General features: G+C 50.4%; 1 protein-coding gene across 1 annotated transcript in view; it reads left to right on the forward strand.

Annotated features, from left to right (window-relative positions):
• LOC138249301 (extracellular calcium-sensing receptor-like) overlaps positions 1–14922 on the forward strand; it is a 122465-nt gene that overhangs the window by 77877 nt on the left and 29666 nt on the right. The window contains exon 5 of the mRNA XM_069203259.1: positions 13719–13842. Within this exon, the coding sequence (XP_069059360.1) occupies positions 13719–13842 (124 nt within the window). The remainder of the gene's footprint in view (positions 1–13718; positions 13843–14922) is intronic.

Consider the following 14922-nt stretch of genomic DNA (forward strand, 5'->3'; position numbering starts at 1 on the left):
ATTCGTTTTCACACTACTGTGAGGCCTGCTCCCTTCATAGGCTAACATTGGGGCTGCCCTCATACACTGTTGAAGTGGCAGCTGCTGATCTGAAAGGAGAAGGAAGGTCATATTTAGTATGGCCAGAATGGTAATACAAAATCCTACTGACTGGTGAAGTCGGATTTAATATTACTATTCTAGAAATGCCACTTTTAGAAAGTGAGCATTTCTTTGCCCTTAAATCCTTCTGTGCCTTACAATCCACGTCTGGCTGGGCTTGGTTGACAGCTCCTTGTGCATTCACTCAGACACACCACAAACACAGGGTACTCAGCCTCACTTGCATACATCTGCATTTTGAATGGGTCTTCCTGGGCTGGGAGGGTGGAGGGCCTGCTCTCACACAAAGGACTGCCACACCCCCTACTGGGACCCTGGCAGACAAGATTGAACTGAAAGGGGACCTGGTGCACTTCTTAGCCACTCTTTGAAGTCTCCCCCACTTCAAAGGCACATTTTGGTATAAAACAGGGCCTCTGCCCTACCTCATCAGACACTTGCTGGAGAAGAAACCTGAACCAGAAACTACATCCTGCCAAGAAGAACTGCCTGACTGCTCAAAGGACTCACCTCTCTGCTTTCTACAAAGGACTGCTGCCTTGTTGTTGCCCTGCTGCCTTGCTGAACTCTTGTCTGGCTGTGAAAGTGCTCTCCAAGGGCTTGGATAGAGCTTGCCTCCTGTTCCTTGAAGTCTCAGGACCAAAAAGACTTCTCTCTTTTACTTGGACGCTCCGTGCGCCGAAAATTTCGACGCACAACTTGTTTCGCGGTGAGAAAAACGCCGCACTCCGACGCTGATCGACGCGACGCTCTCGGGACGATCGAAGATCCGACGCACGGCCTCGCAAGGACAACGCCGCCCGACCTCTAGAGGAGAAATCGACGCGACGCGTGCCGTGAGATCGTAATTTCAACGCGCAGCCCCGCAGATCGAAGTCTAGAGGAGAAATCTACACGACGCCTACCGTGAGATCGTATTTTCGACACGCAGCCCCGCAGACCGATGCGCAGCCGGAGAACAAGCAGGAAAATCCACGCACAGACCCGGGACATCTGGTAATCCCCGCGATCCACAGAAAGAGACTGTCCGCGCGCCAGAAAACGATGCCCGACTTCCCCGCGTGGAAAATAACGACGCAAGTCCGTGTGTGCTGGGGAGAAATCGACGCACACACCCTTTTTCCACGCACCTCTTCTCTTGTGGCCCTCTGAGGAGATTTTTCCACTCCCAACCAGGTACTTGTGCTTGAAAGAGACTTTGTTTATATTCTAAAGACTTAAGACACTTTGGGGGTCATTCTGACCTCGGCGGTAAAAGGCGCTTACCGCCGGTCAGAAGACCGCCATAACACCGCCGCGGCCGCGGTAAGCCGCCACGGTCATTCTGACCCACAACTGCCAAACCTCCAAAAATCCGACCTCCACTGCAGTCCGCCACATCAGCAGTCAGTGGTAAACTGGAGATGACCAAACCTCCACCGCCACGCCATCAGAAATACGCCCATGCCATTACGACCCACGAATCCACGCGGTGGTCATTCAAACGCGGTATTCCATTGGCGGTACACACCGCTGCGGTCAAAATACACACCCAGCACCAAAACACAGCCACATTGGACAATTTGAAATACACACACCTGATACACATACAAACACCACTCCCACACAATTAATACGATATAAAACACACACCCACATCACCCACAAACCCCTACAACCAAAGATCAGAGACGAAGGAGAGAGAGACACATCATACAATATAGAGCTAGACACACAGAGGCACACTACACCATCACACACTCCACATAGAAGCACAAAGCACCACACACCAACACACTCATCACCACATACACCACCCCACACCTCATACACACCACCCCATGGCACCCCAAAGGCACCCACGGTTTTCGGACCAAGAACTCCGGGTCATGGTGGAGGAAATCATAAGAGTTGAACCCCAGCTTTTCGGCTCACAGGTGCAGCACACCACGATAGCCAGGAAGGTGGAGCTATGGCAGCGGGTCGTGGACAGGGTCAACGCGGTGGGACAGCATCCCAGAAATCGGGAGGACATCCGCAAACGCTGGAACGACCTACGGGGGAAGGTGCGCTCGATGGTCTCAAGGCACAACATCGCGGTGCAGAAGACTGGCGGCGGACCCCCACCCACCCATCCCGAATTCTCATCATGGGAGCAAGAAGTCGTGAACATCCTGCATCCTGAGGGCCTCGCTGGAGTAGCCGGAGGAATGGACTCTGGTAAGTCCAATCTCAACTACTTCATCCCCCCCAACCACCAGCATGCCAACCCACACCCCCATCCTCACCCCCAACCCCCCATCACACATCCTCCCTGAGAATGTCTCACCAGCAGAACCCACCCAACCCAACACCAAGCCCTGCATGCCAACACAAACTATGGACACCCATCACCTAAGCATGACCACTGCACATCCCCCCCCCCCACAAACCACCCTCACAACACCTCCCCCAAGGGAATGCCAGCACTGGGGGACAAGGGCACCCATAAATCGCACGCAATTACACACACAGAAACAATAACCATACTCTCTTACCCCTGCAGGACCCTAACGCCAACACACCGGTCAGGAGGGTCCAGAAATGTCCATCCCACCCCCTGAACAGGCCCCCAGTGATGACAGCAGCTCTGTCGACCCTGAACCTGATGACCAGCACGGACCATCGGGGACCTCTGGACAGTCGGTTCCCCTCAGGCAGCCACAGGCCACACCAAACCCAACCCCCTCTGGCAACACCAGCACAGCTCCCACCCAGCGGGCCCATGCCTCTGTCTCTAGGACAGGTCAATCAGCGGTGTTTCTGCCACTACAGGGCACCCAGGGTAACCCACCACCCCAACAACAACAGGGACCTGGGGGCAGTGGTAGTGGGCACACCGTCCAGGGGACAGAGGCCGGGGGAAACCGGGCAACTCGGAGGCCTGCTGTGCGACAGGGGGGGGGAGGAGAGGCCCAGGGAACCCACTCTCCAAGAGGCCCTCACCACCATCATGGGAGCCTACCACCACTCCCAAGAGACGATGGCGACGGTACTGGCCAGGTTCACGGAGATCCAGGCACAGCAGGAGGAACGCTACATGGGGTTCAGGGACGAGCTTAGGAACATCGGGACCGCAATGGGGACCATCGTCCTGGCCCTCAACCTGATCGAAGACACGCTGCGGGACCATGTGGCACCACACAGGGCCCCTGTCACTAGCCCGGACCAGGAACAGCCTACCACCTCCGCCGGCGCTAGTGGACAGGAGGCCCCCACACCACGACAGGCCACCAGAACCCCACCTCCTGCTGAAGAACAACCACCCCGCAAGAGGAGCCTGAGATTTAAAAAAACGACAGAGTAGGATGTCAAGACCCCCACCAGCATGACATACCCCCTGAAGTCATCCCACTGTCCCACATTGCCACCCTGTCCAACCTTGAACTGCCCCTGCTCCATCCTTCCACAGGCATATGGACAATGCACCTGTGAGACTGAGAACTGGACTCTGCCATGGACATTACTCCACCCCCACCCATCACCGTCATTACATCATGTACCAATATCTAGCACTGTAAATAAATCACTTATTGCACACAAATCAGTTTGGAGTCATGCTGTATTCTTAACAAATGTATTACACATTACAGTTCAATATATGTTCTGTCAATTTGTGATGACAACATACCAATGTCAATACGTTGTAGTTCATGGGCAAACGAAGCAGAAGTCACGCACTGAGTCATACAGCACTGAGAAGGGAAGGGAAAAACAAAAATTAGTGAAAAAGAACTGGGGGGAAATACAGAAAGTAGAGATGCAGGAGGCTCTAAGTAAATGTGAAATGGCGTGGGTGATTCTTACCTGTGGGCTACTGAAAATACTGTTGTATAACAGTGTCCCTGTTGTCTGTGTTCTCCCCGTCATCTTCCTCCTCTTCACTCTCCACAGGCTCCACAGCTTCTACAACACCACCATCTGGACCATCCTCCTGCAGGAAAGGCACCTGGCGTCGCAAAGCCAGGTTGTGAAGCATGCAGCAGGCCACGATGATATGGCACACCTTCTTTGGTGAGTACATGAGGGATCCACCTGTCATATGCAGGCACCGAAACCTGGCCTTCAGGAGCCCAAAGGTTCGCTCGATCACCCTCCTAGTACGCCCATGGGCCTCATTGTACCGTTCCTCTGCCCGGGTCCTGGGATTCCTCACTGGGGTCAGTAGCCACAGCAGGTTGGGGTAACCAGAGTCACCTATTAGCCACACACGTTGTCTCTGTAGCTGTTCCATCACATAGGGGATGCTGCTATTACGCATAACATACGCGTCATGCACTGATCCAGGGAACTTGGCATTTACATGGGAGATGTACTGGTCTGCCAAACAGACCACCTGCACATTCATAGAATGGTAATTTTTCCTGTTTCTGTACACCTGCTCATCGTCATTTGGGGGTATTAAAGCCACATGGGTCCCATCAATGGCACCAATGATGTTGGGGATATGTCCAAGGGCATAGAAATCAGCCTTCACTGTAGGCAAATCACCCTCCTCTGGGAAAATGATGTAGCGCCGCATGAGTTTCATCAGGGCAGACAACACACTGGACAAAATTTTTGAAAACATAGGCTGAGACATTCCAGATGACATGGCCACTGTTGTCTGGAATGAGCCACTTGCCAAAAAATGGAGTACTGACAGAACCTGCACTAGAGGGGGAATTCCTGTGGGTTGGCGGATGGGGGACATCAGGGCTGGCTCCAGCTGGGCACACAGTTCATGGATAGTGGCTCGGTCAAGTCGGTATCGGAGTATAATATGGCGTTCTTCCATTGTCGACAGGTCCACCAGCGGCCGGTACACGCGAGGATTCCTCCTTCTCATCGCAAGTCCCAGCGGACGGTGCCTAGGAAGGAGAATACGGAGCACAGAGTCAATCAACTCACAGGTACGTTCACCACAGCTTGGACAGTACACGATAATGTATGGATTGGTATGCTCGTATGTGTGGCAATGCAAGGCCTAGGCCTGTGTGACGCAGTTGAAATTAAGGCATGTGGGCCCTTGAAATGGCGGATGCCTGACCTGTGAAGTGAGACAATGGGAAGTGAGGTCACTGCGCTGGCATGGCACACCGTGGCGGTAGGCGGCCGAAGACCGCTGTGCGAAGACGCATTGGTTAACATTGATCCATATGGCTTCCATGAGCCAATGGCGATGTGCGCCGGCGGTCGCGGTACGCACCGCCGCGGACGTGACCGCCATTTTCTATCTGCTTAATCACTCGAGACCTGATCATCCACAGGAGAGGACCTATACTGCAAGTGCTGCTGTGAACTCGGTCTGGAAGTGACAATGGCTGCTGCGACTGGGGAAAGGGCCCCTGCCTTCACGTCTGAAGAGTTGGAGAAACTCGTGGATGGGGTCCTCCCCCAGTATGCGCTACTCTACGGTCCTCCAGACCAACAGGTAAGTACACTGAGTGCACAATGAATGGGTTATGCCTGTGTGGAGTGGGGTGGATGTAAGTTGGTGGGGTGGGGAGGAAATGAGGAGTGCAACGCACGACAGATGAGAGAATGTGCCACATGGCAAGGTTGGGGAGGGGGGAGCATTCACATCTAACATGCAGAAAAATAACGTTTCTTCTTTCCCACCCTGTACATGTCAAACAGGTCAGCGCCCATCAGAAAATCGATATTTGGCGTGCCATCGCCAAGGAAGTCCGGGCCCTGGGGGGTCTACACCAGACGGGGCACCCACTGCCGCAAGAGGTGGGAGGACATCCGCCGCAGAACCAGAAAGACCGCCGAGTCACTGCTGGGGATGGCCTCCCGACCTAGGAGGGGTGCCAGTCGTACCATGACCCCCCTGATGTCCCGGATCCTGGCGGTGGCCTACCCTGATTTGGATGGGCGCTTGAGGACATCACAGCAGACACCAGGGGGTGAGTATCTGCACATTCTGCTATCTTTACGTGCAGTTGAGGCGTCTGGGTGGGGGAGGAGGGCTGTGGGTGACAGTAGGCCAGGGCGCTTTCTGTAGTGTAGTCCCCTCCCTTAGACATGGCCCTGTGTCCCCGCCCCCCACCTCTGTAGGGTGCCAAGTACAGCTATCCATGGTCCTACTTCACACATGTGCGCGTTTGTTGTCCCTAGACCTGTTGGCCTAGTCAGAAGTACTGAGTAGTGTACCCCGATTGCGCGGCTTAGTGCATGAGGCACCTGTGTCTGTCCTCTCCGCCAACGGTGTTGACAAGGCATGCACTCAACCTGTTTTTATATCTCCCCCCACCCTTTTTCTTCAAAATCTTGTTCATGTGTGCATTAGCATCATCAGGCGGAGGAGATTTGGCATCGGAGCACGAGGGAGCTGCAGGTCACAAGGCCCCGGTGGGCACTGGAACAGACACCGAGGGCACCAGTGATCCGGAGGGCGAGGGGAGCACCACAACGGGGACCGGTGAAGACAACAGCGACACGGACACGTCCTCGGTTGGGAGCTCCCTAGCGGTGGCGGCAACATCCGTGCCCCCGCCTCTACAGGTACAGCCGCCACCCAGCGCGCCAGCACCGCCCTCCCAGCAGCCCCTCAGCCTACGCTCCGTGCCCGCTCGCCCAGGAAGGCGGGTGTCTCCTTCGGCCCAGGCACCTCAGTCCCTGCCCCTGTTACCCCTGCTGCCCTCAGTGAGGAGATCATTGACCTCATTCAGACGCTCATTGTTGGGCAGACTACCCTTTTGAATGCCATCCAGGGGGTGGAAAGGGAGGTGCATCGGAGCAATGCCTACCTGGAGGGCATTCATTCGGGTCAGGCTGCCCATCAACGAGCATTCAATTCTCTGGCCTCAGCACTGACAGCAGCCATTGTCCCTGTCTCCAGTCTCCCTCTTCTAACTGCCTCCACCCTTTCTCTGTCTCCTGTTCCTCAGCCTATCCCATCCACACCATCAGACCAGCCTGCACACACCTCAACACCCAAGAGCAGCTCATCCAGACACAAGCACCACAGATCCCACAAACACTCACCCAAGCAACACCCAGATGCAGACATTCCAACAGTCACTACCTCCTCTGTGTCCCCCTCCTCCTCGTCTCCCTCCTCCCTCCCTGTGACGTCTACTCTCACACCTGCATGCACACCACCATCAGCCAGTGCTTCCATCACCAGCACACCCTCCACTACAGTCCGCACACCTGCAGTCACCACCCCCACTGCCATTTACACGTCCCCTGTGTCCTCTCCCACTGTGTCTGTCACCCCCTCTTCCAAAACACATAAACGCAGGCAGACACCCAAACAACAGCCAACCACCTCACGACAGCCTACGTCTCAGTCACCTGCACCCAAGGACAGCACACCTGACTCTCCTACAACCACATCCTCTTCCTCCACTTCCATCACCACTACTCCTACCCTTTACCTTGGTCCTAAGAAATATTACCTCTCTAATCTTAACCTCTTTCCCTCCCCTGACCCACCCCCTCCATCTGCTAAGAGTCCCAAGAGCACCTCAGCCACCACCAGCCCAGCTTCGAAGGTGAAAGTGGTGCATGGGTTATGGAGTCCACCCTTTGGCGGCAGTGACACTTCAGTCAGCAGCAAGGGGACAGCCAGCCCCCCCCCCCCCAGGCAAGAGGACCCGGAAAGTGAAGGGCCGCCGTGAGAGGACTGACACGGCTGCCCCCAAGGAGCTAGCTACAGCCACTTCACCTGCCACAACAGCCAGGGGAGTCAAGGGCCCGAGAGCCCCATCTAAGGAGCGAAAGGGCAGCAGGGCGGAGAGGTCAGCCAGCAGGAGGGTGGAGCAGGAGGGCCCCACAAGCCCCATCCCGGCTGCAAGGGACGACACCAAAGGGCCCAGGACTCCGTCCCTGAAGGGGCCTGACACTGCACGTTCGGAGGGCGAGTGAGCAGGGTGTCCAGGCCAGGTCTGACTCCCTAGACTTACTGGAAGAGCACTGCTGAACAGGGCCCCGCCGTGAAGACAGGCACCGCTGAACAGGGCCCCGCCGTGCAGAAGAGCACCGCTGAACTGGGCCCCGCCGTGAAGACAGGCACCGCTGAACAGGGCCCCGCCGTGCAGAAGAGCACCGCTGAACAGGGCCCCGCCGTGCAGAAGAGCACCGCTGAACAGGGCCCCGCCGTGCAGAAGAGCACCGCTGAACTGGGCCCCGCCGTGAAGACAGGCACCGCTGAACAGGGCCCCGCCGTGCAGAAGAGCACCGCTGAACTGGGCCCCGCCGTGAAGACAGGCACCGCTGAACAGGGCCCTTCCTGTCAAGCACCGCTCCCCTGGGCACCGCCGTCTTTGCACCGCTCCGCTGGGCCCTTCATCTCAAACACCGCTCCGCTGGGCCCTTCCTGTCAAGCACCGCTCCGCTGGACCCTTCCTGTCAAACACCGCTCCGCTGGGCCCTTCATCTCAAGCACTGCTCCGCTGGGCCCTTCCTGTCAAGCACCGCTCCGCTGGGCCCTTCATCTCAAGCACCGCTCCGCTGGGCCCTTCATCTCAAGCACCGCTCCGCTGGGCACCGCCGTCTCTGCACCGCTCCGCTGGGCCCTTCATCTCAAGCACCGCTCCGCTGGGCACCGCCGTCTCTGCACCGCTCTGCTGGGCCCTTCCTGTCAAGCACTGCTCCGCTGGGCCCTTCATCTCAAGCACCGCTCCGCTGGGCACCGCCGTCTCTGCACCGCTCCGCTGGGCCCTTCATCTCAAGCACCGCTCCGCTGGGCCCTTCCTGTCAAGCACCGCTCCGCTGGGCCCTTCCTGTCAAGCACCGCTCCGCTGGGCCCTTCCTGTCAAGCACCGCTCCGCTGGGCCCTTCATCTCAAGCACTGTTCGCGGTTCACTGTGCCCACCATGCATCCTCCTTGTCCAGTGGAAAAATTTATCAACCAGATGGACTGTGGCTTTGCACTCCCCAGGATGGTCCAGTGGGCAAGCCACCCACTGTAGAGACTTTGAGAGACTGTGGCTTTGCATTCCCCAGGATGGTCCAGTGGGCAAGCCACCCACTGTAGAGACTTTGAGAGACTGTGGCTTTGCACTCCCCAGGATGGTCCAGTGGGCATGGAGGGCCCTTCGTGGATCTGGCGTCGTGGACTCATGTGGCTGTGGTGCCCCCCCTTCCCTTCCCCCTGAGGTGCCTGTAGTTTTGTCACCAGATGCCCCTGCAGTGTTCTCTCCAAAGGACTCAGGTCTCCTGTGTGGGCTTTGCCCTTGTGTCGCTACACTTTGGCCCACGGACATATAAAAATTTGTAAGATGTGCAGGACTATTTGCTTCAGTTATCCACTGCTGTGTATATTGTTTTTTCAAATGTAAATATTTTTGATAGTTGAACAATACTTATCAGAGGCTATTTTGTACATAAATTTTAATTCCCAATTTGATTATGTCATTGCATTTTTTACGGGGGTTTGGGTGGTGTCACTGTGACTTGTTGCTCTGCATTGGTGTGTACATATTGGGGGGGGGGGTCGCATATGTGTGTGCCCGTAACCTTTCCTCCTCCCCCTCGTCCCCCCTTCTTTTAAAATTGCATCCAAAGTAATTGTTTATGCTAGTAGTATTCATTTAGAACCTTTTTAAATCTAGTGCTGCCCTAATCTGTAAGCAGGCCCCAGTGTACACGTTATGTATTCTTTGCAGGTGTCTAATGTATTTCCTTGTTAACTTAGAATAGGTTAATTGTTCATTGTATTAGGATATTGAGACTGAGATGGTAGGAGGCCCCATCCTGTACCAGGCAGACCAGACTCATGTTACTACCAGGGTTGTCCAGGTGATTGCTTCTTTGATGGAAGCTGGGAAACTAGGGAGTGCATGTACCTGCTCCCTGGGAACACTGTCTTATGATTGGTTTGTTCAGTGGAAGAATAAGATGTATTCTTCCGTTATTTAATATATGTGTTATTTAAAATAGAAGACCAGGCCCTATCCTAACTTTGTTGTTAGAAAATCTTTTCTCAACTCTGCTGATTTCTCATGCCCAGAGTGTTAATCTTGTTGCTTGAATTATCAGACTCTTTGCATTGAACCTTAAATTTGGTTCATCTGATGCTGATGCCTTACTCAGAGAATTTCTCCATTATTTAGAATAGTTTTTTTTATGGAACCTGCTTCAGTCATATTTTGCTTGCTTTGTATTGTTCTGTTTTGCATATTCTTTTTGATTATATATAGGTTTACACTCCATGAACATTTAAATCTGTATGTTCTGACTATATTTGTCTATCAGTTGTCCTCACTGCATTACTTGCAGTGTACTTCTGATGTTAGCTACTTTCTTGTATTTGAAGTCGACAATCAAAGGCCCATACAATCAGTGGGGAGTTTGATGATTTTACCAAGAAAAGCCTGTACCAATACAAGAAAGCCTGTACTATTACAATTTAATATTTATCCGATCTATACTCTTAGAACTTTAAAATAAATGGTTCCTGAAAACTCTAAATTGTAATCCAGCTTTCAATTAGTTTATGCTTTATTTAAGAAGTTGCAAGTTATGCACTTGTTGGTTCATAGTTACGTTCAGTTTCTGCCCCTTAAATGAGAATATTTTATTTAGGGCATTTTCTTCCTCATGTTAATAAGATCCACACTGTAGCAAGAGTTACTCAGTAAAGCATGTAGAGTTATACATTTCCAAAGTTCATAGTTGGTGAATCACAGCCACCTGTGAGCGTGTTAGAAACACCACTGCTTGCACATGGATGACTCCTTCTAGACTAATTATCTCTCAACCTCTTATTCTATCCAGACTATCCACTTTTTATCATCAAGAGAGCATATATTGTGCCATATATGTTGCCTTACATGTGTTTTTAAGGCCCCCAAGGCAGGTATTTGCTCAAGTATGTTTTTGTTTTACAATAGCTTTGGTATTTATTTCAGTAATATGCATAACATTTATCACATTTTGCTAACATTCTTCTACTTCCTATAATCATATTGAATTGAACAGATGGTGCTTAGGAGAAAACATAATAGCTTTAGGGTTTAACAGGACTGTGCAAAGAAATATTTACATTATTTCTCTCACGTTACATCATTTTCACAAAATAAAAGTTTTCTGGAGTATATTATAGCTGTTCAGTGCCCACTCAATGAGGGATATGGACTTTGACAGCCCTTCAGGCAGCAGTGCAGAGCAGGTTCAAAATGAACCACTGCAAGGCCGTTTGGGCTGTTTATCTCATACTATTTTTCCAGCAAATCTATAATTTAGCCCAGTCTTGCAGATGGGCCTACAAACTAGACAAACACATGAGGCTCAAAGATGAACCTTACTTAGCTCTGGGTGTGTTTCCAACTGTCAGCCCAGCGGGAAAGTGGCAGCAGAATTGTCGCTGTCTCAAAATTGAGCTGGCGGCAATGCTGGGGTCGCAGGGGGCACCAGCTCCCTTACAAAGCTCACAGTCTGCACAGAAGACAGTGAGCATTGCGAGGGTGCTGGGGGACCCATGCACTGCCCATGCTAATTGCATGCTAATTACATGGCTAGTGCAGGGGCCCCACTGAGACCCCCTGCAACTGTTCTCTGCCAGCCTTTTCATGGGGGTTGTACCGCCATGAAAAGGCTGGCGGAGAACCTGGTTGTAATCAGCAGAGCAGCGCCGCATGCAGCACCACCCTAGCTGATTCCAACCTCTGCCACCGTCAACCCGTTGGGATCATCGATCCTGGTGGAGACAGAGGTACCCTGACGGTCTGACCGCCAGAGTCATACTGTGGTGGTCGACTGTCACAGCAGCATTGGTCGTGACCACCACCGCAAGGCAGGTGGTCTCAAGTCCACCAGCCTCATAATGAGGCCCATAGTATTTATCCTCCCCTTATTGCTGGCGATCATGGCACTGCTAAGGGAGCTACTGCCATCGCATCACTTCACAGCAGTGATGTTTGATGAGTAGGTGCCATGTCTAAGGCATCCACTTGTCAATCTTTGTTGTTCAGAGAAAAAACATTTTTAAATCAGGCGCTTGTTTTCTCTGAATAAAAAGTAAATACTCAGGCAAAACAAGCTATTTTCATGTGTCTGGGGCCCATTTAACATAACCATGGCGCAGGTTAGGGACAATAGCATAATAATTTCTGATGCTTTTGTTGTACTTTGCAGGATTAGCACCAAATGTTTTGGCTCTAATCCGGCAAAGTACGTACAGGCCCATTCCAAATAATGGTGTGCCTCCTTTTAACACCTGCTCTGTGCAGGAGTTAAAAATGGTGCTAAAAATGGTGCAGTGGAATCTCATAGATCCCCTTGCATACATTGTGCCTGGCACATGCATAATGTGGTGCAAGGGTTTACAAAGTGGCGCAATGCTGCATTGCACCACTTTGTAAATATGGCGTGCCATTTTTGCCACACTATCGCCACATTAGTGTAAAAACAATTACACTAATGAGGTAAAAGTTGGTGCTAGGCCCTAGGACCACCGGTTTAGAGCATTCCGCCCACTCCCCAATCCTAATAATAAAGTTTATTACAACTCTGCAAAGATTTCCTTGCTACTGTTATAAAGCATATAATAGTCATCATGTTCAAATTGTGTATATTTGACAACCATTAAAAATATTGACAAACTTTTTTCGATGCATTTTAGATATACGTTAGAGCACATGATCAAATTCCACACTTCTAAATATTTTTCATGAAGTCAGTTTGGATGGGGGATGTTTCACCTCATGCAGTGGTGTTTCTAATGATAATACATTACAAATCTGTGACTGGTTATAATAAGTGGTCATTTCACAGAGCTGAAGAACTAAAGTACCATCCCTGTTGTACTCTAACACTCTAAAATGCTAACACAGTCTTCCACTAATGTGAATTTTGTGCACACTAAAATCACAACCAAACAGTTAATATGTTTGAAACAAGAAAGTGCATGTTCAAAACACTGATCAAACCAAGAATATCACTGACAGCCTTGCAGGAGTAGAAGTCAAAAGACTCCCTCTAAGGGTGTCATCTGTGGTAATGTCAGTTACGTCTCCTTCATTATCCAATATTTATGAGATTCCATCATCTTTCAGTGCAGCACACTCACTCTGTGTTCTCCTTCCTCGTCCTTTTTCATGCCCCCTTTTTCTCACACACCCCTTTTCTTCCTCTCTCAATCTATCTCTCCCTTGAACCATCTTTCACCATCTCATCTTTCTCTTCCACTCTTACCTTTCTTGCTCAACAACCTAATGTGTCCCACCATCTCCTAACTTACTTTCTTTCTCTCTGTCTCTTTTTCTTTCAAGCTTTTCCCTTCTTCTATTCATGCTCTTAATCACAAACACATGCACAAGTGCACACACACATATGTTTACTCATGCTATCTCCCTATTTCTTTCTCTCGCTGCCACTGTTTCTCTAGCACTTTGAAATGAAAATTAAATGAAATGTAGATTTATATAGAGCAGGGTGCTGAACATGGGCACGGGGAGATTGAGTGATTTTCCTAGAATCACCAGACGTTGCGCCAATGCCTGAATGCCCGCTGCACTACATCCTCTCCCCTTTGATTCATCTTCTTGTCTCATCTTTTTGTCTCTCTCTCACTGTTTATATATTTCTCTACATATAGCTCTGTCTCCCACGTACATTCACTTTTACACTCGCAATCCTCTCATACCCTTCTTGTCCGCCTGCAGGTTCCTGTGTCTGTCTGCAGTCAGAGCTGTCCTCCGGGGTACCGAAGGGCTGCCAGAGAGGGGGAGCCCTTATGCTGCTTTGACTGTGTTCAGTGTTCACAAGGAGAGATCACCAATGGCAATGGTAAGTTTGCTATTAATGCTTTTCTCTCAACATTTACTTCCATGTAACAAACAATGTGCCTTTCTGAATTGGAGCAGAGACTTTTCCAGTGTTCATAACTTTCCAATCCAAGTATATATACACAGCTGCTTGGGCTATGATGTCACCAGAACACCTCAATTACAATAATGGTAGATGTTACACAATTTTATGTTAACTTTTCTCTGTTTCTCACTATATTTAGAGTGGGAGCCTCTGCTCTTTGAGTAATTCTTCTCCCTTAGCACAGGATTTGTTAAATGTCTTGGTCTGGTACTGCTGAGCAACCCTGAAAGCTATTTCTGACAACTGCTGTACTGACTCTCTGCATGAGGCTATCCCAAGTGGAAAACAGTCTGCAGGAGTCTTGAAGCGGAGCTCCAATAATCTTCTAATTGTTGCCGTAAGGTCTTGTGCCAGAGACACAGGGGGAAGAATGCCCTCTCAGATGGCTTGCAGGAGCTCTGAGCCATTGTCTCAAGGTTCTGCTCCAACAACACAGAGGAGACACGAGGCTGATACGAACCAACGTTGTGATGAGAAAGCAATTTCTGGGCTTTCAATCAATCAATAGTTTATTCGGTCCAGGTTTGGACCATTTGAGAAGTTAAAAATAATCATACATACAGAGAAACAGAAGTCACAAACCATTACATAATAATAAAAAAAAATATATATATATATATATATATATATTAAAAGGACATTGGCAATTAAAACAGGAAAAAAGTTCATAAAACTACATAAAAGGTTTCATAAATAATTAAGACAAGACTCTCAAAAATAGTCTCTGGATCTTACCCTATGCAAGACGCTAAATGCTAGGATGATACTGGTCAGTTGTTAAAAGCATAAAAACCATTATAAAGCGGGTTTATACAAAAAGTGAAACATAAAAAACTACATACAATAGCTCCTGTTAGCAACAGTTAGAAATCAACCAGTGGAAAATGATGCCCTAAGTTAATCAGTTCTATTGGATAAGTTGATCAAATAAATTGCATCTTATCATTTGTAAAATTATATGTGCTGGGGAGCTATAGATCACTTCTATTGGGGTAA

Source organism: Pleurodeles waltl, chromosome 8, assembly GCF_031143425.1.
Source record: "Pleurodeles waltl isolate 20211129_DDA chromosome 8, aPleWal1.hap1.20221129, whole genome shotgun sequence".
Lineage (NCBI taxonomy): Eukaryota > Metazoa > Chordata > Amphibia > Caudata > Salamandridae > Pleurodeles > Pleurodeles waltl.